The 23,753-nt window shown below is 47.7% G+C and overlaps 8 protein-coding genes across 8 annotated transcripts; 6 read left to right on the top strand and 2 right to left on the bottom strand.

The window, feature by feature from the left end:
* Positions 1 to 180: 180 nt before the first annotated feature.
* K441DRAFT_675461 (uncharacterized protein) lies at positions 181 to 1,186 on the top strand (the record flags this gene model as incomplete). The annotated part of the gene is made up of 3 exons (XM_067650858.1): positions 181 to 259; positions 330 to 394; positions 446 to 1,186. 3 exons carry the CDS (start codon positions 181 to 183, stop codon positions 1,184 to 1,186), a joined length of 885 nt encoding a protein of 294 aa, XP_067506453.1.
* Positions 1,187 to 2,406: 1,220 nt separating this feature from the next.
* Positions 2,407 to 2,751, bottom strand: K441DRAFT_675460 (uncharacterized protein; the record flags this gene model as incomplete). Its single annotated transcript, XM_067650857.1, has 1 exon — positions 2,407 to 2,751. One exon carries the CDS (start codon positions 2,749 to 2,751, stop codon positions 2,407 to 2,409), a length of 345 nt encoding a protein of 114 aa, XP_067506452.1.
* Positions 2,752 to 3,575: 824 nt separating this feature from the next.
* Positions 3,576 to 5,992, bottom strand: K441DRAFT_675459 (uncharacterized protein; the record flags this gene model as incomplete). Its single annotated transcript, XM_067650856.1, has 4 exons — positions 3,576 to 4,319; positions 4,374 to 4,860; positions 4,930 to 4,999; positions 5,080 to 5,992. 4 exons carry the CDS (start codon positions 5,990 to 5,992, stop codon positions 3,576 to 3,578), a joined length of 2,214 nt encoding a protein of 737 aa, XP_067506451.1.
* A 902-nt stretch (positions 5,993 to 6,894) lies between these two features.
* On the top strand, positions 6,895 to 9,133 carry K441DRAFT_606518 (uncharacterized protein). The gene is made up of 3 exons (XM_067645407.1): positions 6,895 to 7,043; positions 7,108 to 8,238; positions 8,301 to 9,133. The coding sequence occupies exons 1-3, from the start codon at positions 6,921 to 6,923 to the stop codon at positions 8,760 to 8,762; spliced, it is 1,716 nt and encodes a 571-aa protein (XP_067506450.1). The 5' UTR covers positions 6,895 to 6,920; the 3' UTR covers positions 8,763 to 9,133.
* A 136-nt stretch (positions 9,134 to 9,269) lies between these two features.
* K441DRAFT_675457 (uncharacterized protein) lies at positions 9,270 to 10,521 on the top strand (the record flags this gene model as incomplete). Its single annotated transcript, XM_067650855.1, has 5 exons — positions 9,270 to 9,365; positions 9,532 to 9,615; positions 9,671 to 9,677; positions 9,795 to 10,381; positions 10,435 to 10,521. 5 exons carry the CDS (start codon positions 9,270 to 9,272, stop codon positions 10,519 to 10,521), a joined length of 861 nt encoding a protein of 286 aa, XP_067506449.1.
* Positions 10,522 to 11,751: 1,230 nt separating this feature from the next.
* Positions 11,752 to 16,625, top strand: K441DRAFT_606513 (vacuolar protein sorting/targeting protein 10). The gene is made up of 4 exons (XM_067645406.1): positions 11,752 to 12,272; positions 12,362 to 12,552; positions 12,631 to 15,750; positions 15,808 to 16,625. Exons 1-4 carry the CDS (start codon positions 11,811 to 11,813, stop codon positions 16,409 to 16,411), a joined length of 4,377 nt encoding a protein of 1,458 aa, XP_067506448.1. The 5' UTR covers positions 11,752 to 11,810; the 3' UTR covers positions 16,412 to 16,625.
* A 1,141-nt stretch (positions 16,626 to 17,766) lies between these two features.
* K441DRAFT_26018 (subtilisin-like protein) lies at positions 17,767 to 19,853 on the top strand. The gene is made up of 2 exons (XM_067640817.1): positions 17,767 to 17,891; positions 18,113 to 19,853. Exon 2 carries the CDS (start codon positions 18,222 to 18,224, stop codon positions 19,710 to 19,712), a length of 1,491 nt encoding a protein of 496 aa, XP_067506447.1. The 5' UTR covers positions 17,767 to 17,891; positions 18,113 to 18,221; the 3' UTR covers positions 19,713 to 19,853.
* Positions 19,854 to 21,021: 1,168 nt separating this feature from the next.
* On the top strand, positions 21,022 to 21,285 carry K441DRAFT_550110 (uncharacterized protein; the record flags this gene model as incomplete). The annotated part of the gene is made up of 1 exon (XM_067643040.1): positions 21,022 to 21,285. A coding segment is annotated over one exon (264 nt), but the record flags the coding sequence as incomplete, so codon positions are not given.
* Between the last annotated feature and the right edge of the window lie 2,468 nt (positions 21,286 to 23,753).

The following is a 23,753-nucleotide window of genomic DNA, read 5'->3' as shown; positions in this document are numbered from 1 at the left end:
CTTCTTCCATTTACGTCAAGTTCTCGTACTACGTCCGCGTCTTCTCCTGAGACCACATATTACCTCAGCGAGCAAACCCCTCTTAATTATGAGACAGATATATCCATGCCAAATCTTGTTTCATGTGATTCATCAGGGAGTTCCTGTGAGGATGCATGCTATAACGCTTCTATATGCACCATGGACAACGCTATGCCTACAATAGTTTCGTGCTATTTTCCTGATTTCGGCGAAGTCTGCTGTCCCGATGGTTCTGGATGTATGTACCCTTTAGGATACACGGCCTCCGAACCTAACCAAGAGCTAACTTACGTTTGATCTACCGATAGACTCCTGTGGCTCGGACCACTATTGCGCGCTAGATCAGTATGGTTATACTTACTGCTGCGAGCTCGTAGGTGAGTCTATGTGCCTACAGAGCTCAATTACTTACAGCTTTTGACAGAGTCAGAGCCTCGAAAGCTGTGCGTTCTATGTCAATGCCAGTTTAATAGCCGAAACGAACCAACCCATCACCGAAACGGTTTATATTACAGGAGCCCCGACCAGCTTCTCTATACCGGAGCCAAGTGGTAGTACACTCTCTACGCGATTTACCATGGTCCATTCAGGGACGGATCTTCCCACAGACTCAATTACTTCGACCTCAAAAAGACCGACCCAAACGTTTATCGTACTTGCACAGCCTTCCTCTTCTCCATCCTCCTCCATGTCTACAGGTACAAAAGTGGGTATTGGTATCGGCGTACCTGCAGCCGTACTTGGTCTCGGCCTCATAGCAGCATTCGCTTGGTTTCGAAGACGCCAGCAAAAGGTCACAAATGCCAAGCAACCGCCGTGGGAGGTAGATGCACAGGAGTCACAGTTGACGGCAGAAGAACTAGAGAGGAGGAGGAACGAAAATCCCCCCGGAGACCATGACCCTGACACATATATTGAAGTGCCCCAGGACACTGGAAGCCCCAGGGCTGCACAAATTCGGGAGAACTCGGAGAGACTAGATGATGCAGAGGTGGTGCCTCTGATGTCCGGAGGGCTAGCTGTTTCGCCAGTGTCACCAAATGGGAATTCTGTAGGCGCTTCTCCCAGCCCGTCTCTGCCTTTACATAGGTCCATTTCGCCAATCCCAACAAATTTTCTAGGAGAATTTTCAGAGCATTCAGAAGATAGAAGAGAGGGAAATTGAGTTTTTTTCTCTTGGTTCGCGGAGATGTCGTGGCATTCCTCTCATATTTATTTCATCCACCAACTCCTTAGGTCCCCAAAATCGCACGTCTCGCGACGTAGATTGCATTCACATACCCTTAGATATGGTGATCTCCTTTGAATTTGTAGGACATGTTCTTACATTCATCAAACACTATCCCTTAGCCGATTAGCGCCATTTGTTTATCTCTTCATACTTTGAAGTATAACTAACGCAGATTATATATGTTGACCGGACGATCAGGAATGAGAACTCTGTCTTATTGCAAGAGGCTCTAGAGCCTCATTATATACATGAGGTAGGTGGCGAAGACTGATGAGGCTGACGACGACAATTCGTAATCGCCACTCGGTCGACAATATATCATTCATCTAACACCAAAAAGTATCTTTCTGAATCCCATTCTACGTCCATATTCTCATATCGATGCCCTCACTCGAAATGTCCTATATTTAATAAATCCTACATCACTCAATCTAGACTCCAACGCTATTACGTGGGTTTCCGCATGAGCTTACGGAGTACAGCGCGCAGCTTTGCATTGAGATCCGACTGGAAAGCCGAGCCGTCTTGAGGTGGTGTTTCTCCCAGTATGATCATCATATACCGCATTTGGTTATCACGCCCCAGCCTTATTTGACTCTCGGAGCCAACCTCAGCATGTCACGAGTCGTTCACGCCGATGTTGAAGCTGGCAAGGAGACTATGCCGACCCCCGAGCAATAACTTTTCCGCGATTGACTTGAAAGCAGCAATTAAAGTCTTCTCGATATATCACATAGCTTGCATACCTCCTTCACAATACGCGTAAAGTATTCTGGAAGGGACGTCTTTGGGTAAAGCAAAATCCCCTCTGAATTGACGTAAGTACCTAAAAAAGTAAATGGTACAGAAGTCGGTTCCCTTACCATTCCCTAGGAAGGAACTTTTTACTAGAAACAAAGGAGAGGGGTTTGGGAGGGATAATCGGAAATGCAGTCCGATTGAGCTAAGTCATTTATATATGCTAAGGCATGATGTCCTTATGCTAGGATTTTAATTGCGTATCTTGTACCTTATCTTTTAGCGGTGCTGGGACAAAATTGTGGACTTATTAATATTGACAGAGCAGAGTAGTAAATAGTGTAAGATTATTGTATGGCAATCCACAAGAGAGCTTGGAATGGTCGCTAATATCACTAAAATATGTTACCACAATTTCAAAGGTCTACTATTTGTTGGGGTTTTAGGGTAGCGGCCCGGTTGAGAACTGGTCTGCGTTCCGGTTCTGCTCCAGGTGTACTTTCCGGACCCTGCCCCTGCTGCTGTTGCTGATCGTTGACACTCCCACGTGTCACCTCGAAGGATTTTTCTTCAGGTGGCATTTCCATTTGAGGCTGAGGATAGAACACTTTTTTCCAATACTTCCTTTGATCATCCAAGGCATCCTCTCTGTACTTCCACAATGCAGGTTCATCGTTCCGTAGAACGCCAGTGAAGAACAGATCGCGAAGAGAAGACCCAACGCCAGGGTATGCATCCTCTACCTCAAGCAGGGTGGCCATGGCTTTTGGTTTTAGAGGGCCGGCTGGTTCATTGAACTCCTTATTTGGTGGTATTTTTCGTCCAAATTCTCCTCTGCTCGGCTGAATTGGGCGCAGAGAAATCTCAGAGGCTGAAGCCCTTTAGAGTCCAGCAACGGCAACATTATGTGCCATGCCCAATGCCTCAACCCCCATGAGATACCAAGTCGTTGGTTTTCCCTTGGTGCTTCAAGAAATGTGCCACATTGACAAAGGGGACGAGGATTATGGAAGTGTTTTAAGGTAGTATGAAATAATTTCGCGCAGTCACGTGACACAGATATCGTAATCTTGGGTATTAATAGTTCCTAAGGCGCTAGATTTGAAGACAGAACATTTATAATCCCTCAGACAGACGCGTTCAAGGCAAACTAGCCAGAACACTACGCTACGATCATGCAGACGCAAACATCTGACAGCTCATCAAATCGTTCAAAAGCCCGTCTATGCCAAGCCTAGGTATAAGTTCTTGAGAAAAGGAAAGAGAAGAGAGAATCATCCGATAGTCACAAACCAACGTATCAAGACAGTCCGACCTCCCACTAGCCTAAGGAAATCTAGGCCCTAAAATTCCATGTATAAACGAAGATGACACCACTCGCCAGATAACCGCCCGTAGCTATCCTGGGTATCTTTCCAAAGCAACAAGAAGCAAACGCCGATGGAGCACACTGTCTTGAGACATGCTCGTAACCCAAGGCCATCCAAGAGACCCCAATAGCCTAACATATCAGATCATGTTGCTAGGGCAGTGGGAGATAATATCGCTCAGTAAGGAACAAATCGAATCCAAAAGAAGCTCAGTGCTACCGCCCGAAAAGAACACTTCCACTTCCTACACTGACGGCACTAAGGCCGCCACGCTGTGGCAATGACGTCCTGCTCGGCTCATTTCTGCTCGAAACTGTAGAAGTGTTGGACTGTTCTTGTGCTCTGACAGGCGGTGTTGCAGCTGTAAGGTGCCGCATACCGTTTCCACTCCAACGTCGGCCGATTGAAGCGGCTTGGGAAGACTCACGATCTTCAGCTACGTGATCTCCATGAGCTATGGCTGGACTGGAAAATAGGTGGTGGCTATTTGAGTAGGACTCTCTTGCGATGCTCGCGAAATTGCGCGGTTGTGACCCAGGCGTATCAGACGGCGTTCGACGACCATCAGCGTTTGGACCATTTGTTCGGCTTGAGTTTCTCTTTATTTGTAAGACCGGAGAGTCAGCTTCATTGTGTTGCTGCATGTGGTCTTGCACCGTTTGGCCAAGTGCTGCCGCTGAGGATGGCGGATTGGATACCATGTCAATGGTTGAAGCAGACCCATTCGGCACATGGACATCCACCATGCGTCTTTGTCCGGCTGGCGTGTGGAAGTTTTGGCTTACTGCTCGTGATGGCGCTGCTGAGATGCCTTGATAGTGGGATTGATGATGAGCGGGATGTTGAGGATTGGCCCAAGGAGTTTGCTCAATAAACTGTTCTTCGGCAGCAGCCTCATCTGCCCTAGAAGGCCGATTGTATGATCGAACATATTGTAAGGGAGCAGGTCGAGTGGGGATCTAGGCCAATTGAATCAGCTCTATGCCTTGGAGTCGACGATTGTAGGAGCTCACCTTCATTGCGCGAAGGTCGTCATCAACATCAGTCGGTCGTGCAGGAGTGATATCCGGCGCAGCTGGGAACCCGACATATTTGGCGACTCCAGAAAGGACTGAAACTTCGAGATTAAACGCAGTTTGGTGGTGTATCTGCTGGGACCGTTTCTCAGGGAGGTAGTAGGCGTAGTCGATTTCCTCCACGCCCAATTGTCTTCGGCCCCTTTGTAGTTGGTATATGCGTTGGTTGCATTCTGATATGTACTTCTCTCTAATCTCTCGCACAGTCTGGAAGTATTGGCTATGCAACTGATGGCGCTCTGCTACTGTTCTTGTGTTCAGGCATTTCTGCTTGTAATCGAAAAGTCGTCTTTCGTACACGAGTTTCTCAGCACGTCGCTCATTAACGCACTGCACCATTGCAAGATATTCAGGGTGGATGCAGTCGGGCTGCCTGAGCATTTCTAGCTCTTTGCTGAGCTGCGCGAGGCTTTCATCACACCACCTGTTTATCAAAAATTAGCAGTTGCAAGCTTATAAGGCTCTCAAACGGATAAATATGACGCTGGCTTACTTTTCTCTAAAGATCTTGAACTTCTTCTCAATCTTCGACAGCGACTCGACTGCAGTCTTTTTCTTGGCCACTGCAACAGAAAGGGATTAGTAGCGAACCCAATAATCCCCAGGCGCAGTTGTCCGATGTTACACAGCTTCATGCACTTACGTTCTTCATCCAGTGCGTTACCATCCTCGTCATCATTTTCTCCTTCGGCCATCTCGCCGCTTTCGGGACCTTCAGCATTTGCGACTAGGTCGCTGTTTGTATCGTTGGATTCCTCTACTCTCTTTCCTTTCCGTTTGCCCCTCTTCGATTTGGTGAGTGTTGCTGCTATTGTTATATCATTCACGACTTCCTCTGGGGCTTCCATGGCTGTTTCTTCAAAGTCTAGTTCCTGTTCTATAGGCCGCGACGCAGGTTCACCATTGATGTCACCATCTTCATCCATGTCTGCTTGCTCTGCGGCATCGACCATCGACATTTGGTTACTATTGAGCGTTTCGCTCCTGGTTGTGCCGCTTCGTTTTCTGGCCGGCTCTTCCGATCGCAATTCGTCTACAGAACTGGCGTCGGGACTTGACCGTTTTCGTTTCCGCCCGCTACTATCTGCGGGGCTACCTGCCTCAGAGCCTGCTGCTGCGGAAAGGTGCTGAGATACTGAGTTCATGTCCGTGTCTCTATCGGCGATTTCTCCTGCAGCAGTATCGACGACCATGGCCAAGGGCGACGGTGGGCCAGACTCGTCCCGATCTAGTAATAGTGCGTTTGCCAGCTTGCTAGGAGTTCTCTCAACAATATTATCGGACGCCATTGTTGTCTCAGTTGCCGTGCGGAGCAGCTTCCGAGGGGTGTTTTCGAGTCGCTCGGTCTCAGCTTCAGAGTCGTTGTCATCGAATACTGCAGATGAATGCGCTTGAGGAGTTGGCTCATCTTGTTCATCTGGGCCATCCCCAAGCTCACTGAGGCTGCTAGACCGATTGTCGCTTTGGTCCTCAAAAGGATCCTTGTCAGCGCCCATGGCGCTGTTGAATTGATCGAGGCCGACCGACATATTTGGTGCCGAAATAGCCTCTAACATCGTGACTTTTGTTTCTATGGGCTTTTTTGGGGTGATTTCAGGGATGAAGGTAGGGAGTAGTCTTCGGGGTGGAGGTGTGGGAGTGTGGGTGGAAGGGTGGTTTGTCGCCGAGGAATCAGAACCTACAAACCGAACAAAATATGTTAGCTGAATTCGTTTATATGCCACTTGGTGGTGAAGATGTGGGAGACCGGCGGAAGTTCTGTGATTTAGGTTTGCTCCGTGTGGGGACTGGGACTAGACAACATCCCGAGAGCAGCGGAAGCACCACACCACGCGATACAAGGTAATCTAGAGCGTAGATATCTATTACGGTAGTGGTGAGGGTGTAGCGTGCCGTTAGACAGAGCCGGATTACCTCTAGTCTCTGGAGCGGTCTTGGATCTGCTTCTGCTGTTCCGCTGGAACGCGCTCATGGTGCGCCCAGGCAAAAAGAGGCCTCCGCTGTTGTCCAATCCTGCGAGGAGGCGATCTGATGCTGATGACGAAAATTTCTGGCGCAGAAGTCCAGCTGTCTCGAGCGTGGACCGTCGTACGTGGTGCGCGCCGAAAGTGCGGGCAAAAACGCTTCGCTCGGTGGAGTTGACAGGGTACTGGGGGTCGATTTCGAGGAAAAGCTGTGGGTCTGATGAGAGCAGTGGGTGTGGGAAGAAGAGAAGTCGTCGGGAGCAGAGAAGGGAAGCTGTTCTGCATCGATGAGGGTGCGTGGGAGGGAGTGTCTTCTGCTAGCGGAGTCGTGGAAAGCTGCTTAATGCAACTGAACAAGAGCGATTGACCGCGGGAGCAGCCACAGCGTGACGACTAATTGCGGATTAGTGTCGGCTTTGTGGAAAAAATATCAACCGACTTCCGAGGTGGGAATTCGTTGCCGAATCTTAGAATCTTAATTCTGCTCTGTCCAAGCCAACAGCAAAATTATTAGCCTGCAATGGCGAAGAAAACCAGCAGTCGAGTTGAAAAACCGAAATCCGCGGGCTCTTCAAAAGCTCTCCCATTTATCGCAGACAGTAAAATAGTCGACCCAGCGCTTGCATCATTATTTGCTAGCAGTGTAAGAACTAGTTTCTGCAACAACATAAAGTTTTACGAAATTCATCTACTAATTAGTAGATCAGCTAGGACCTGTAGAACCGCCACCTAAATCCCGATACCAATCAAGTGCTCCGAAATTTTCAAAATTAACGAACAAAGAAGCCGACAATGAGGAAGATGACGAGGATATGGAGGTTATAGAAGATGCTAGCTTTATGGTCGATCGTCCAAGCGGCGACAAAGAAACTGGAGCTACAAATTTGCAGTTTGACGAAGAGCTGCAATCAGAAACGGTGCAATTATTAGTCAATGGAACGCGGAGTCGGGCGCAAAAAAAGCGGAAGCGCGGAGGTAATGAGGAAGAGCTTGAAGATATCTATATGCGCAAACTCGCTCGGGAGGAGGCAAAAGAGGAAGCTAAAGCACAGTTGGACAACTCAAGGAAGCGGCTGAAGTCTATAAATGGAGAGGATGGCATTGCTCACAGGCATGAATCTGACTTGGCTAATGGCGAGGACGATCCAGAAACACAATCGGAGGCTTCCGATGTAGAATCTTCAGATGAAGAGACATATTCCATCCCCAAACACGAAACCTTGACCCCATCGAAAGACGTTGAAGAGCTTGAGAAGGCGTCCCGAACCGTCTTCCTCGGTAATGTGTCCAGTGAAGCTATTACTTCCAAGTCCGCCAAAAGGACCCTATTGCATCACCTAGCTTCGTTCATAACGTCTTTGCCTGCTCATACCCCATCTCACAAGGTCGAATCTCTTCGATTCCGATCAACCGCGTTTGCAAGTGCAATGCCAAAGAAGGCGGCTTTCGCAAAGAAGGAGATTATGGATGCTACCACAAAGAGCACGAATGCATACGCTGTATATTCAACGCAGGTTGCTGCAAGAGAAGCTGCGAAACGACTAAATGGCACAGTTGTACTGAATCGACATTTACGCGTTGATGAGATTGCTCACCCTGCAAAGGTAGATCATCGTAGATGTGTTTTTGTTGGTAATCTTGGATTTGTGGATGACGAGAGCGCTATACAAGCAGCTGAAGAGCGAGAAGGTCAAAAGAAGTCAAAGAAAAAAGAACCCGGAGATGTTGAAGAAGGACTATGGGTTCACTTTAGCAAGGCTGGAACTGTGGAGAGCGTGCGGGTAGTACGAGATTCGAAGACCAGAGTGGGGAAGGGCATTGCCTACGTTCAATTTACGGTATTCGCTCCTAGTTTCATTACATGGATTCCTGTTGGAGGATTAGACTAACGGACTACTAGGACGAGAACGGCGTTGAAGCAGCCCTTCAATTCAATGACAAAAATTTCCCGCCTCTTCTACCCCGCAAACTTCGGGTTGTCCGTGCTAAGGGTATCAAACGAAACGTGAAGCAAAATCCATCTTCTTCTGCTAGATCCAACTCAAAAAGCGTCTACAGCCCAAAGGTTTCGGCGCATGAGAAATCTATGCAAGGTCGTGCCAACAAGTTGCTTGGTCGGGCTGGTGCTGCACAAGCTCGACATGGTCAAAAGTCACTCTCTGGGTTGGGACGTCCAGGCAGTACTCCTCTTAAAGCACCTGAGGCATTTGTGTTTGAAGGCCATCGAGCAAGCAGTAAACGAGGTACAAGTGGTCTAAAGCTAAGTGGTTCTGGGAGGAAGAAAGGCGGAAAGCCAAAGACACGGAGCAGTAAGAGAGGTGCAGCATGGAAAGCCTCGAGCAAAGGCAAGCCGGGAAAATAGTGGCCGTTGGGTCGATTAGACTTTCGTGTAAGATGATCATTAACGACATTTCCGTGGCGTGTAAAGTATTTGAAGAGTAAGTAGTTTTCTAGCAGCTTGTATTCACCCACGGGCTGAACTTCGTCCATTTGTCCATAGGGTAGCCTAGTAAGCTCCTTTGACCTATCTTTCAATTGACAGGTATCTTGGTTCTCTTTCACCTCTGCAACATTAAAAATGACACCTGATAATACTGAACTACCTGGGCGAGTTATTCTGTGCAACAAGGCGTGCTTGGCTTTCAACCTCTGAGATCGTTACAGCTGAGGTAAGGGGGGGTGAATTTGCTCAGCCACCAAGCAACTCAATAATAAATGCAATAAAATACCTGCAGTTTTGGCTTCTTTTAGGCGTAGTCCAGTTATTCTTCATTAAGTTACCAGTCTTCTTATCTCGGATATTTGATATCGCTTGAGTGACGCTGAAGCTCTTAGAATACGAGATAAGAATGCTTCTGTGTTTGTTAGAATGCCTACTCAAGGCTCTGCGACTGCTACCCTAGTTTCGCCTGCAGCGGGGGTGGCGAAGCTCTCATCTTTCCGTTCTACATCTAGTGCATTGCAAGTAGCTGTATTTGCTACGGCCCAACCTTCGCTCCAATCATAATATAGCTGGCGGTCAATTAAATCCAAAATCTCAGTTTCTGAAAAGGCAACATCGCACCTGGGTTGGGCGGTCGCATTCCTTAGTCTTATATTCACTGTACTGGCGCTATCACCCTGCATTCAAGAGCCAGACCGCTGCGCAAAAGGCTCTTGCCTTGGCGGAAGAGACTGCTTTAAAGGACTATGTAGAGCAGTGCAAAACTGCGTTGGTAGGTTCCCCCCCTTCTCAACTGCCTGGGACCGCCTCTTATACAGCCTCTTTAGGCTGCAGGTATTGGGTCCCGATCTTGCCAACGGGCTGTAATAGTTTCCCTTCCTCCGCCTCCATATATACAGGTTGGGATTGTTAAAAGGTTGAGATACTAGCTCTCAAACTACGATTCAGTAGCCCCACACGACCCAACGAAGGATTTCGATGTAGAATTTCCGCGAACACTGCAATGGTTAATCTTTCTACTCGTACTTCTCTCCATCTCTGTTTTCGCTTTCTTAAGTTTCGAGGGCAATCGGTCGAGGTTACGGCAACGAGAACGATCAAACCCGGATATTGACGTAGAGTCGGAATCTCTTTCAGAGTCCCCACTTATATCAAATCACTGGTCAGGCGGTGCTTACCAGTTAGGAAACCGCGGCACGTTCGACCTAAAACAGCGGCGAGTAATAGTAAGGACGGATCCAGTGTACAAGCATGCGGATTTGGCGGAAGCCGTGGGGCTGGAGGACGTTGAAGAGATCAAACTTAGGTTTGTGAATGATGAAGATGTCAACAAATCCAGGTCTTACTTGATCCACACTCTTGCTATGTCCGAGAAAGCAAAGCTATCCATCGCGCGACTTGAAATTGCACAGCTCTACATCCACTGCGGAGCTGATATAAATATTGTAAAAGGATGGAATGGCGAAAGCACGCTGATGATCGCCATCCACTTCAACAACTTCGCAGTCGCTGAGCTCTTGGTCGACAACGGTGCTGATGTATGCTACGCTCTGCTAGGCAGTAGCCTAATCGCACTTCACAAATGTGTTAGTTTAGCAGCGACGAGACAGAATTCGGATGCACCAAAGATGATGGCCTTACTTCTCAAGCAAGGCGCAAACCCGAACCAAGCATGTAGGTTCGGGGATCTCCACTCCACAACCTACTAGTGGAAGCATGGTATAAGCGGGAATAACTCGCCCAGATTAACGAGTTCGCCGATCTGGCTCAACTGCTGATCGATCGAGGCGCGTTGATGCCAAAAAATCATCGGAAAAGATTTATCGACGATAACCCACTGCACGAGCCACTGCAAACAAGAAACCTGCATTATCCTTCGGTGTGATCATAATTTGGATAGAGATGTTGGAGGACTTTCTTAATGAGTCTTCGAAGGCTGAATTAGAGTTTATACCCGGAAGTGACATATTTAAATGATGTCTTTATGAAGTGTAGAGATGGCACGTAGGGTGAGGGTACCCATGAGGCTGGTATTTGGCGAGCTGTGCTTAGCCACGAGCTTGGGCAGTGTCGGGGTTGGCTGAATACTTGTGGAGTGTTCCTGAGTTTAATGCGGGCCACGATCTCGAGGAGTAGTCTATAGCGAGCCCTGATACGCTTTGAAGAAAAGAGGTGATGGGACATGGCCTAACTTTTACAGAATATCAAGATGAAGAAGAGCTAGTGAACTCGGAAAAAGAGTATTTACAGGTTGATAGAGAGGAGAGACACAGTTTAAGACTAGGATTTTGACTAGACGGAATGTACTGCACGTATCTGAAAGGCTATTTTCAGTGACTCCACGTCAAGAGACTAAAGGCATAACGATGACAGAGTACAGGCTCCAGTGTCCCCCCCTATGTGCGCGCGCAACACACACAGCAATTTCGCTTCGTATGCACTAGAGAATTTCAAGTTTAACTCTTGCAATTAAGCTTAAAAAATTAAAGGCTTTGCCTTTCTTGCGGGTGCACAGCTCTTTTGGCAAGTGCACAGTATCTACGCTGGATGGTGCACTTGACTGGTGATTACCGAAATTGCTGTGTGTGTTGCGCGCGCACATAGGGGGGGACACTGGAGCCTGGCTGTACAGTAGCTGTGAAACCGTTTCATGTGCACGAGTGTTCGTAAGCTCCATTGGGCATCAGAAATACGAGGATATTTGCCCACTATGAAATAGGAAATTTAATGTAGTAGGGCGGATGCAGAAATGTTACAAGATAATGGATATATTTAGCTCGAGGTACAGGAATCCTGCGTTGGTATTCAAAGCGTACTAAAAGTGCCGCCTGCGGACTGGTGCCTCGGTCGCGCTTACGACTGCCAAGACGTATTGCGGCTTCAGCTACTGTTCTCAATGAGGCTGAGGCGACGTTGAAATCGCCAGCTGTCAACACCATAATTTTTCCCTTTCCCTCCTTATGCATCATGAGGTTTCTCAGGGGCATACTGCTGCCCGCACTGCTGCTGGTAATAGGATCTACATCTGCGAAGAAGGACGAGCCCGGAGTCAACGTCACCAAGTTCGATGATCAAGTTGCGAACGTCTTCTACTTTGACGATTCGGAAGTTGTTCTACTCACAGAACCAGCACATGGGAAGATATGGCGGTCCGAGAATGCGGGCCAAGGTTGGGAATATGTGAAAGATATACCTCTTAACCAAGTGCTAGTGGTCCTGAAGAATCCGTTTGATAACAATGTGGCTGTCGCATTGGGCGCCGAGTTCACCCACTGGATTACACACGACAAGGGCAAGACTTGGAGAGAATTTAAGACCGATGGGATCATTGCCCGGGGCAGCTCTCCCATCGGTTTCCACACCACCGACAGCAAAAAGCTCATCTACAGCGGAGGGGACAACTGTCGCGAATACCCCTGCCTTGGCAAGGTTAGTATTTGAAGAATGATAGATGGATTTTACTGGAATACCAGTTGAACTGCCTGATCTTTGATGATAGCTGACATGTTGGTGTATAGTCATGGTACACAGAAGACGGCTTCGCCACCGAACCAAAACTACTCCGAGACGACAGGAAGATGTGCATCTGGGCTAAGAGCACAGAACGTTTCCAGGCTGACAATGATAAACTCGATAATCGGGTATTGTGTATTGTCAAGGGCAAATATTCTAGACTGGGTCAGGATTTCAGGATGGTGATATCCGACAAGTGAGTGGAACGATTCAAGCATATTATGTCTTGTCTTCGCTAGAAATTTTAGCGTATGGAAGATTCTGACTGGAATAGTTTCTTCAAGGACGAGGAGGAGCCCGTCATGGCGGCTGGACGAACCGTTTCTGGGTTAGCTAACATGGCCGCCGTCAAAAACTACATTGTAGCCGCCGCGAAGGCTCAAGGCACCGATGAATTAGCCCTTTACGTCACAGATGATTCGAATACTTGGCATCGAGCGGAATTTGGAGATCACAAAATTGAAGAAGATGCGTACACGATCCTAGAGTCGACCAACTACAGTATACAAGTTGATGTGATGACGTCAAGGTTTTCGAATATGGGAGTCTTGTTTACGAGCAATTCAAATGGCACCTACTTCACAAAGAACATTGAACACACAAACCGCGACGATAGGGGTTATGTTGATTTTGAGAAGATATCCAACATTCAGGGTATAGTCTTGGTGAACGTAGTTGATAACTGGAAAGAGGTAGAAACCGCTTGGACAGCGAAAAAGATCAAGTCCCGGATCAGCTTCGACGATGGAAGGACATTTGAGAGCCTTAAAGTCGGCGACAAGCATCTTCACCTGCACTCTGTCACTGATCTGAGTAATAGTGGGAGAGTCTTTTCCAGCCCAGCACCGGGTCTTGTAATGGGCGTTGGTAACACCGGCGAATATCTCAAGGACTATCAGGAGGGTGATCTTTATGTTTCTGATGACGCAGGTTTGACTTGGAAATTGGTACTTCAAGAAGCGCACAAATACGAATTTGGCGATCAAGGCTCCGTTCTGGTCGCTGTCTACGATGAAGGGGAAACCGACGAAATCCAGTACTCCCTTAAGCATGGACAGCCAGACACATGGGAAACAATCAAGTTGGACTTCAAGTTCAGGGCCTATGAACTTACAACGATCCCTGACTCCACAAGCCTACAGTTCATCCTCGTGGCGCTAAGGCGCTCAGAAGGCTCGATAGAACATGTTGTCATCTCTCTGGATTTCTCAGAGCTTCATGAGGGAAAATGCAAGAAAGGCGATTTCATAAATTGGAATGCACGCGTTGACGATGATGAAAAGCCTATCTGCATCATGGGTCAAGAACAACTTTTCCGGAGACGAAAAAAGGACGCAGACTGCTTTGTTGATGAAGAATTCAAGGATCCCGTACCGCAGTTCAAGACGTGCGAGTGTACAGAGAAGGACTACGAATGCGACTTCAACTTTGTCCCTGAGTGGAATGGGGAGGAAAAGAAATGCGTCCCTGCAGGGGCCTTGTCTGCTCCAGAAGGAGAGTGCAAGAATCCTGAGGACAAATATCAAGGTAGCTCTGGTTGGCGATTGATTCCCGGAAATAATTGCGAGGGCGGTGTTAAGAAAGATAAACCTGTTGAACGTCATTGCCGCGACACGATAACTCCACCGGCAAGCGGAAAGATTACTCAAAAAATCACTACATTCCGAGGAAAGCAGTTCCGCGAGTATTATTATCTTGAACATAGCATGGGTACGGATGAAACTGTTGTCATGCTCACGAGCGAACGGGAGGCGCACATTACCCATGACCATGGAAAGAATTGGGAAAAAGCTATTGACGATGTCGTAGCCATTTACCCTCATCAGTACTTCAACGACGTTGTGTATTTCATCACGCCATCAGAGAAAGTGTACTATTCGACGGACCGAGGGCGAGAAGGGAGCATTCACCAATTTGATGCGCCCACAGCACCAAACACGCAGATGTTGCAGATCATGGGCTTCCACCCCCATGAGAAATCCTGGCTCATCTGGATTGGCGCTGAAGATTGTCGTCCCGGCAGCGATGGATGCCATTCTACTGCATCTGTTTCTACAAAAAATGGAAAGGAATGGAAGTTTTTGCTTGGCTTTGTCAAAAAATGCCAGTTCATTTGGAGGGAAGCAGGTCGTCAGGTCAACGAGAAATTGGTGTTCTGTGAGCAGTATGCCAACGAAGAACCTGGTCAACCTTTGCAGCTCATATCTAGCGAGGATTGGTTTGAGCACAAAGAAACCAAGTTCAGTGATGTGGTCGAATTTGCGACAATGTCTGAGTTTATCATTGTGGCCTCTAAGACGGAAGACCAAAAATCTCTCAAAGTCGACGCTAGCCTTGACGGGAAGATCTTTGCAGACGCCAAATTCCCTCCAAAGTTCAATGTGGATCATCAACAAGCCTACACAGTTTTGGATAGCTCCACACACTCAATCTTCTTACACGTTACTGTCAATCCTCTGAGAGACCAGGAATACGGGACTATAATAAAGAGCAATAGCAACGGTACATCTTATGTCCTCAGTATCAACGAAGTCAATAGGAACACTGCCGGTTATGTCGACTTCGAGAAAATGCAGGGTATGGAGGGAGTTATCACGGTGAACATCGTTGCGAACAGAGAAGCAGTGGATGGCGGAGCGAAAAAGCAAAAGAAGACGATGATCTCGCACAATGATGGTGCAGACTGGGCTTTGCTTACCCCACCAGAGAAAGATGTCGATAATAAGAAGTATTCATGTACGGGTGGGAAGTGCTCGCTTCATCTCCACGGCTACACAGAACGTAGCGATCCTCGCGAAACCTACTCATCGCCTACTGCGGTCGGCCTCATGATGGGAGTTGGGAATGTTGGTGAATTCCTGGGTCTCTATGAGGAGGGAGACACCTTCCTTACAAGCGATGGTGGTATCACATGGAATGAGATAAAGAAGGGCACCTACACATGGGAGTATGGTGACCAAGGTTCTGTTATTGTTATTGTTCGTAAGGGAGAAGACACCGATCACGTTTTCTACTCTTTGGACAACGGCAAAAATTGGGAAATGCACAAATTCAGCGATTCCGCGATGAGAATTGACGCCATCACGACTGTACCGAGCGACACATCTCTCAACTTCTTACTCTGGGGCAGCGATGGGAAAAAGATCGTCACCGTCAATCTAGATTTCACCGGCTTGTTCGACAAGCAGTGTAATCTCGATGAGAACGACCCTGAATCAGGTGATTACGAGCTCTGGTCACCCCAGCACCCTCTGCAGGAGTCGGATTGCCTGTTTGGCCATGTTGCTCAGTACCACCGAAAGAGAGAGGGTGCAACATGCTATAATGGCAGGAAGATTGACCATCTGCACAATATCAAGAAAAACTGCACTTGCATTAGGCGGGATTTTGAATGGTGAGTGTTTCTCCTGGCGGAACGCATGTAGATGCTTTGGTACTCACAGATATCTAGCGATTACAATTTCGAGCGACAGATCGACGGCTCCTGCAAACGTATCGAGGGCCTCGAACTACCTGATCCTATGCAGGTGTGTAAAGATGATCCCAATCTGAAAGAATATTGGGATATTACGGGCTATCGCAAGATTCCCATTTCTACCTGCGTAGGCGGCCAAGAGATGGAGCACACCAGCCAAAGCCACCCGTGTCCAGGTCACGAGAAGGAGTATGAGGAGAAGCACGGTATCTCAGGCTTTGGTCTCTTCATGGCCATCGTCATCCCAATCGCCGCAGCTGTGGGTATCGGGTACTACGTCTGGCGCAACTGGGACGGCAAATTTGGCCGGATCAGATTGGGTGATGCACCACGACTCAACAGCGACAGTCCATGGATTAGTTGGCCAGTTGCAGTCATTTCTGGACTCGTGGCTGTGGTGGCGGCTATTCCTTTGCTGGTTGGCTCGCTCTGGCGGAGCATCTCCAGCCGAATCGGCGGGGGCTATGGCGGGAGGACGTACACATCGAGAAGTTCTTTCGCACGAGGCAGAGGGGATTACGCGGTTGTGGACCCGGATGAAGGCGAGCTATTGGGTGAAGATAGCGATGAAGAAGTCTAGGTTTAATAATAGAAGTACATCATGGAAGCGGGCATGGGTTTGAGTTGGGGACTTTTCCATCGACAATATATTTTAGCTTGGAAATTGTATATTCATTCTTCGGGGCGGGCCGCGGAGGCTGGATGGATAGGAGTTGGATCGTTCGTTACCTTTTGTACTCTTACCATAGTGCGAATGAGATTGAGATTGTACATTACGTCTTCTACGAGGTGCCCTTTTGGTGAGGAAGCGCATGGTCCCTTAAGTTGACTGCACGATCACTTCCGCCCGGTTGGCGTAGGTTCTCTTTGCTGTCGAAGCGAGAAGCGGTGTCCAACGCGCCACTCATCAGACTAAGTGAACCGAGTGTGGTCATATAGTAAGACCTAATGTAAGCCTTGCCGAAGTGGCAAGATGCGTTTGTTGAGCAGTCTGGAAAAAATTGGACGAGGGCAAAGCTATTCCATCCTAGCACCTAGATTCGTCCCTCACACGCCCGTTAGAGGTGAAAACATCTAGACAAAGGTTTTTAAAACTTCCATAAAAACAATCTAGCCTGGTATTTGGTGATGCGACGTCTACGCCGTCCGTCCTAATTTCCTCCTGAGGAGTATTTTTAGTCGCACGTGATTGGGGATGTTTGGGCGAGAGCCGTGGAAAAATGGGAACGCCGCCCGCCGCGTACGCTGACAGTGGAGAACAACAAGAGTCTTCTGCATGAAAAATCTGCGCGCAGCCTCCCCCTTAGCCATGCACGAATCTCACTGCACGAGAGGCACAGATGATGCAGGTGCCAAAAAAGATGTCGCGTTCCTGGTCCACTGGGCGGGGAAGTTTTGATTCGAGTGGGCGTTTCAGATGCGCAGACCAATTGTTTTTGAAGCTGACCAGTTGGAGCAGTGGGTGACGAAACGCTGTACCTGTCAGATCGAGCCTTTTGGTTAGCACCACGGACCCGAAACAGAAGCCTCGAGTACCAATCGTCCTAGCAGCAGGCTCAAATTAAGAAGTAAGCCTATGATGACTCGACGTTCCCCCTGAGCCAAATGCGCTTCGCTGCGGCGGCTGCGACCTGATACAGGCCACGACGCTTGGCGCTCGGACAGGAAAAGATTTTGGGAAAGGCCTGCCGTCGAATGCATTGTGGCGCCAGCCTGTTTCAGTCGCGGATAGATGCGATGAGAGCTTGGTGTTTACAGCATCGTTGGGTACATCAGCAGCTTCCTCCCGTGCTGGAAGTTGTCATTCAGTGCTGCTGGTGCTGCTACTTCTGTTGACTCCCACAAGTCCTTTCTTTTTCTTGAGACCTTCATTTAGAGACATTGCCCTAGTGCTGTCTTCCGTTCTTTTGAACACTCCAATTCTTTCATTCTCTCTTCTCTTCACCTTCCGCTTCATATTTTTTCCCCTTTGCCCTGCGTGCTGGCACGTCCGACGATCCTGAGAACCTCGACGTCACTCTGAAGCAATCTCCCTTCACCTTCACTGATTGCGCGTTGACGTAAGTGCATAACCTTCTTTCTCTTCGCTATGCCACTCCAACACAAGCGTTGTCTGTCAAGACTCTCTGTCCTTTACAGCCTTCTCGTTCGCAATGAGCCAACTCACTTTCATTCAATAGTTCTAAAGGTCCGGGTTTGTTTCTGCCTTCTGCTTGTCTATCGAACTTTGTCAACAGACCAACACTCGCATAGATCAATTCGGCTGACATTCACTGAATAGCGCACTCATTTCTCGTTCACTGTCCTAGCAAGACAGCTACGCATTCATTGTTCTTCATTTGATCAACCTACTCCTGTGGAGTTTATTAGATACCCGACTTTCATTCAAGATGAGGGTTTCTTTTGCCTCAGCCACTCTTTTGGCAGTTTGGACAAGCTCCATTCTCGCCGCGCCTACACCTCAACATGGTCATGGTTTTATTTCTAACTCTACCGGCATGACTTCTGAGGTAGCCTCAGCTACGTCTAGCGCTCCCTCTTCGCACCAAACCGGCGGTGAGGAATATGTTGTCATCTTCAACAATTCCTCTCCTACGCCGCCACACGTCGCCGAGGTACTTTCTCGCATTGAGCTCACGTCCGATCACTCTGATGTCAAGTACACTTTCAACAACTCAGTCTTCCGTGGCTTCGTCGCGAACATGAAGTCTCACTGCATTGACGCCCTTAACAACATGACTGATGTAACCCACGTGGAGAAGTCTGTTTCCATCGCTTCGTTTGCAACTACTCGCTCTGGTTCTCCTTGGGGTCTCCAGCGCGTTTCAAGCTCGAGCACGGTCTCTGGCGACGACAGATCTCTAGACTTTGCTTACTCGTTCAACGACGCGAAGCTGGGTCAAGGCGTCGACATCTACGTTGTGGATACTGGTGTCCGCACCACACACGCTGTATTCGGAGGTCGTGCTAAGCAAGGCTTCTCTTTCCAAATCGACACTTCTGACGGCGATGGTCACGGCACGCATGTTGCTGGCACAGCAGCCGGTGCTGTCTTTGGCGTCGCATCCGGAGCAAACATCTGGGCCGTGAAAGTGCTCGGATCTGATGGTTCTGGCGCTTCTTCCGACACAATTGCAGGCATGAACTGGGTCGTCCAAAACCACGAAACGCGCAAATCGCAACCTGGTTTCGTCGGCAGCATCATGAGCATGTCTTGGGGTCTCGCGGGCACCTCCTCAGCTATCGATGCCGCCATCAAAGCCGCTCTTAGTGCAGGTATCCACGTGAGCGTCGCTGCTGGAAATTCCGGCAAGGATGCTTGCAGCTTCAGTCCATCGGACAACGGTGGCGGGAATAGCGATGCCGTTTCAGTCGGCAGCATTGGAATTAGCAACGCAGTCTCCTCCTTCTCTAACACTGGCAAGTGCGTCGATATCTATGCACCGGGTGAGAACATTCTCTCTTCCTGGAAGGATTCGGACACCACGATCCAGTGCCTCTCTGGCACCAGCATGGCCACCCCCCACGTCACTGGCGTTATGGCCTACCTCATGGCTCAAGATGCCAGCCTCGCAGCGGACCCAGCGAAACTGAAGTCTGCGCTTCTATCCTCCGCACTCAAGAGTATTGTCACTGGAAGCGTCAATTCCGGTGACCAGAAATTTCTTCTCAATAATGGCGTCACAGCTGGTGTGCCTAGTATTACACGCCGCTGGGTGAATGCCGGTGGCAACATCACAGAGGAGGTGGTGCAGAAGGAGAAGCGTGGCGTGAACTTGAACAGCCTCGCCTCCTGGATCTCTGATCTGGTTGACAAGAAAGGCAATACCGAGAGGCTGAAGTTCGCCGTTAAGAGGGGGGAAACTGTATTGAGATACTGAGCATTGCGCTCCGCCTAGCTATCCTGGCATAGCTCGGCTTCCACTTCATATCTACTAGGCCCTAGGTTTGCCCTACTTTGTACTTGCATTACATACTCTTCGTATATACGGTTGCTCATGCCTACGAGCTCGTATCTTAATTACCCTGCATAGCGGCGGCGTAGCAATTTTTTCTTTCTTGGGGTGGGAGAATAGGATAGACTTGAAAAGTGAGGATAGGCATATTAAGGAATCGGGATAATGGTAGCTTGACTGCCTGATCAGATTTCCTGCAGCTTGTTCCTATGTAAATGTACTGTATTTACAGCGAACTACAAAAAAAAAATCATAGAATGTAACCTCATTTACAGGAATATCAGTGAAAGTATTAGTGAGTGTATAGCTAGCCTAACAGTGGCATGTTACTGGAGCCGTGATGCAGCTCTTTGCCTTCTAATATTTAAGTAACGTCGGTCCCTGTGTAGCGAGACACCCTCCGTGCCGAGACATTTGAGGGGTACCTTGACCTTAAGCAACTCGATAACTCCGCACATGATAAGGTTCGCCATAGTTCTATATAATTTATATACTATTGCTATTTATAAATATCTAAGACCCTTTCTACCTTAAAATTACCTTAGCATCGTCGCCTTTACGCGTAAGTTATAAAGAACCTTCCCTTCGTGCATAACAAAATAGCTCTGCTCCAGCACTACTTATAAGCTCTTACCACTTACAACACTTATAGAAGGGCAGTATCTAACCTTAAGAGCCCTATAAGAGCGCAGTAAGTTATGGTTAGCCTTATATCTGCTTGCTGCGTCTAAATTTATGTAAGATCGCTACGCTGATCGGTACCTCGGCTAGCGCCAAACAGCCCTGTACGGCCCACGTAATTACAGCCGCGTAATATACTTACAGCTGTATAAAGCCTTCGCCTGTATCTGCCTGACTCCCAAACAGTTATTAAAGTAATTGCTAACGGCCAAACTTGTGTGTCGGAATTTGCATATGCTTTATTTATCCGTATATAACCTATGTAACTCCTATTAGCAGAACACGATGCCTTAAGCATGATACTTGTGCTTTAGCACCATCCTAATATATTCGCGCTATTGGCACCTTCTATGGCTTTAGCACTTCGCTTATCCGTGTTACTTTAGTCTCTGGCTCTAGTATACCCGCCTCTTGCTTAGTAATCTTGCCCTTACGACCACGTTTTGCCTTGCCTGCAGTTGCTTTCTCTTTCGCAGCACGCTTTGCTCGTGCTTCCTCAAGGTCCTTATAGCTCATTACCTTCGCCTTCCCTCTTGTATCACTGCAGAATCTGATCATTAAACGGGATGCTTATGCGCTTGATGAGGCGAGCAAACAGAGCCTACAGAGGCACGTACAGAAGTTCGTTAATGCAGCCCAAACATGCTTTGCCAAGGGTGCCCTCCAGCAGGACCACATTCGATTCTTAATCAGAATTAATAACGAAGCCAAAGTTCGACGATCGGCCAAGCCAGAGATACTGGCGAAGGGGGAGGGGAAGGTGATGAGCTACGAGGACCTTGAGGCGGTTCGAGCGGCGCGTGCTGCGAAAGAATAAGCCAAAGTGAAGGGAAAAGGAAGACGTAGTTGGAAGCGTAAGACTCCCGTAGAGGCAGACGCGATAGAGCCAAAGGCCAAAGTTGCGCGGATTAGCGAAGCGCAGCCTGAGGAGGATGAGATTGTGCAGAATCATGGAGAGCCCCAGTAGCGCGGATGTATTAGAGACTTGGTCTTCGTCGCACTTCCAACACAAGGGTTGTACGGATGCGTAAATGGAGATAGAGACCAGCCTTTGGCGTCCCTCTGCCGCGCTTGTAATGCCTCGCGGTGGCCGTTCCCGCAGTTGTTGTGCCCGCCATCGTTGTCTTCCTTTCCCTCCAATATGCTGTAGCAGCTCCTTACCAGAAAGGGGTGTGTAGCAGCAACGTTAAGTATAGAAATAATTTCTCGTCTTTAGTTGGTGGATGTTCTGGCCGTCCTTCCGAAAAGTCCTTTTCGTCTACTATACGTTAGCCATACAAACTTCCAACAGTAGTTGATATTTTTAGACGTATGGCAGAAGGGAGTTACAAAGACAATAACATATTGCTTGATTAGCAGGGTGGTAAAGTCCGCCGGCGGCGCCATAGCAGACAGGCGTAAACCATGCCATGGGGGTTGCAACAAAAAGCGGAGTAAGTAATTGCACCACAAACATTGCATCACAACAGGACCGCCCGCACAGGCAGCTCTGCACGCAGCAAAGGAAATCACCAACGCATGCGCGCTAGGTGAAATCAAGGAAAACAGGTAGCGGCAACAGTGTCCACTTGCAAAAGAGGGACACTAATTAACGTTACTGACTTGAAGTACAAAGGGCAAGCTTAATAAAGTCTCGCTACACGTGACTGCAGGGATTTGACAGGGGTCTAAAAACCAAATAGTAGGTCATTAAGTTGAAGCCAAAAAACAGCCCAAATACAGCTATAGTACGGAGGTCGCTGTTATAAGTTCTTGCACCTTCCTAATTAGGAAGTTAAGTTACTAACTCTCTTAGTATATTATTAAATAAGTATCTTTATATTTTTATATAAAATCCTATAAACTCTATATAAATTCTAAGTTAAAGCTATTATATGATTAATCGTATTAAAGTAGTTATTATAACTTAAAATTTATTAAAATTTATTAGTGCTGTAATTTACGCAGCCGGTATTATAGCTTATGTAGCAGTGCTAAAAATTACGCATTTGTAGCGGGATCGTGCCTAAATTTACGTGGGGTGGGCTGGTAGCTGCGCACCCGTGATTGCGCGTGCGCAGTCGCTTAATTTCCTAATTAGGAAGGTGCAAGAACTTATAACAACGACCTCCGTACCTGCAAAGGTACATCGAGTGGCATGCGACTCGGATCGTCTTTTCGCCACCGACATTTGCTAAAATTGTAAGCATCTGTCTAATATAAGCTAGTCCTATTGGGGCCTATCCCATGCGCCGTCAAGAAAGGTCCAATAGTAAGCGAACCAACCAGATCGCCTAGATTTAACGTAGTCTTGACAAAACAAAGCTGAAGACTTAATTAATTAATCGCGANACCAACTCGNGATAATAAAGTTCAAAATTNANCTATACTTGACNCTACGNTCCTTTNNTTCGATCAAGGTATTCCTGCATATTTGCGACCCATTATAGTGATATAATCTAGGTGAGAAGCCATAGATTCTGTGGTAGAGACGTTTGTTTGAAATCAGGGTTGCGGCCAATACACCCCAATACCCGTATCGGATAATCAGCCTATCAGCTAATAGTATTACGAGAGTATCCGATAATTCTCCGATACTTTAAGCCACATTGTCCATAAGACGCCATACCGGGTCTTCTATATTACAGAAACGAACGCTTTAAAAACTACTGTGTATTAAGAAAAGGAATACTAGTGTAACAGTGCTAGGGCGTGCTACCTGCGATATTCTGCCGTATTCTGCCACACCTATAATATTCTACCATATTCTGCCACGCCTGCAATATTCTACCATATTCTACTATAGCCGCAATATGCCGTAGTGTGCCTAGGTAGAATATAGCAGCACCCCTTAGCGTACGACTTATAAAGGAATACCTAGAATTCCATAATCTGCCCAGTCCTTCGCGCATTCTGATGCCTTAAGTATCCGTAGAGTAGTCTTCGTACGGTCCCATGGAATGCGACGTCGAGATCCTAAAAATACTCTCTCTGGTTTATCACTCATTCCAGGTATTAAGAGAACTTTAACTGCAAGTAGTAAGAGTCTTAGAAATTTTGTACGCTGTAGAGACTAAGTCCACTATAAAATAGCTGTTGTACGGCTATTAAGTGGAATTGGGCTCTCGTTAATATAGGTATTAAACTTATCCTGGCTCTATGGACGAGTATGCTTTAAATAATACTAAAGACGAGCCTTATAAAAGGCAGAGAGGTTTACTTTAGACTCTAAAGGCAACTTTTAAGTCTTAGTTTCGTACGATATAGTTAAATCTAAAAGTATTGCTTTCTTGCGGAATCTCTCCC

Source organism: Cenococcum geophilum (assembly GCF_001692895.1).
Source record: "Cenococcum geophilum 1.58 unplaced genomic scaffold K441scaffold_11, whole genome shotgun sequence".
Lineage (NCBI taxonomy): Eukaryota > Fungi > Ascomycota > Dothideomycetes > Gloniales > Gloniaceae > Cenococcum > Cenococcum geophilum.
This window is presented reverse-complemented; position numbering and strand designations above follow the sequence as displayed.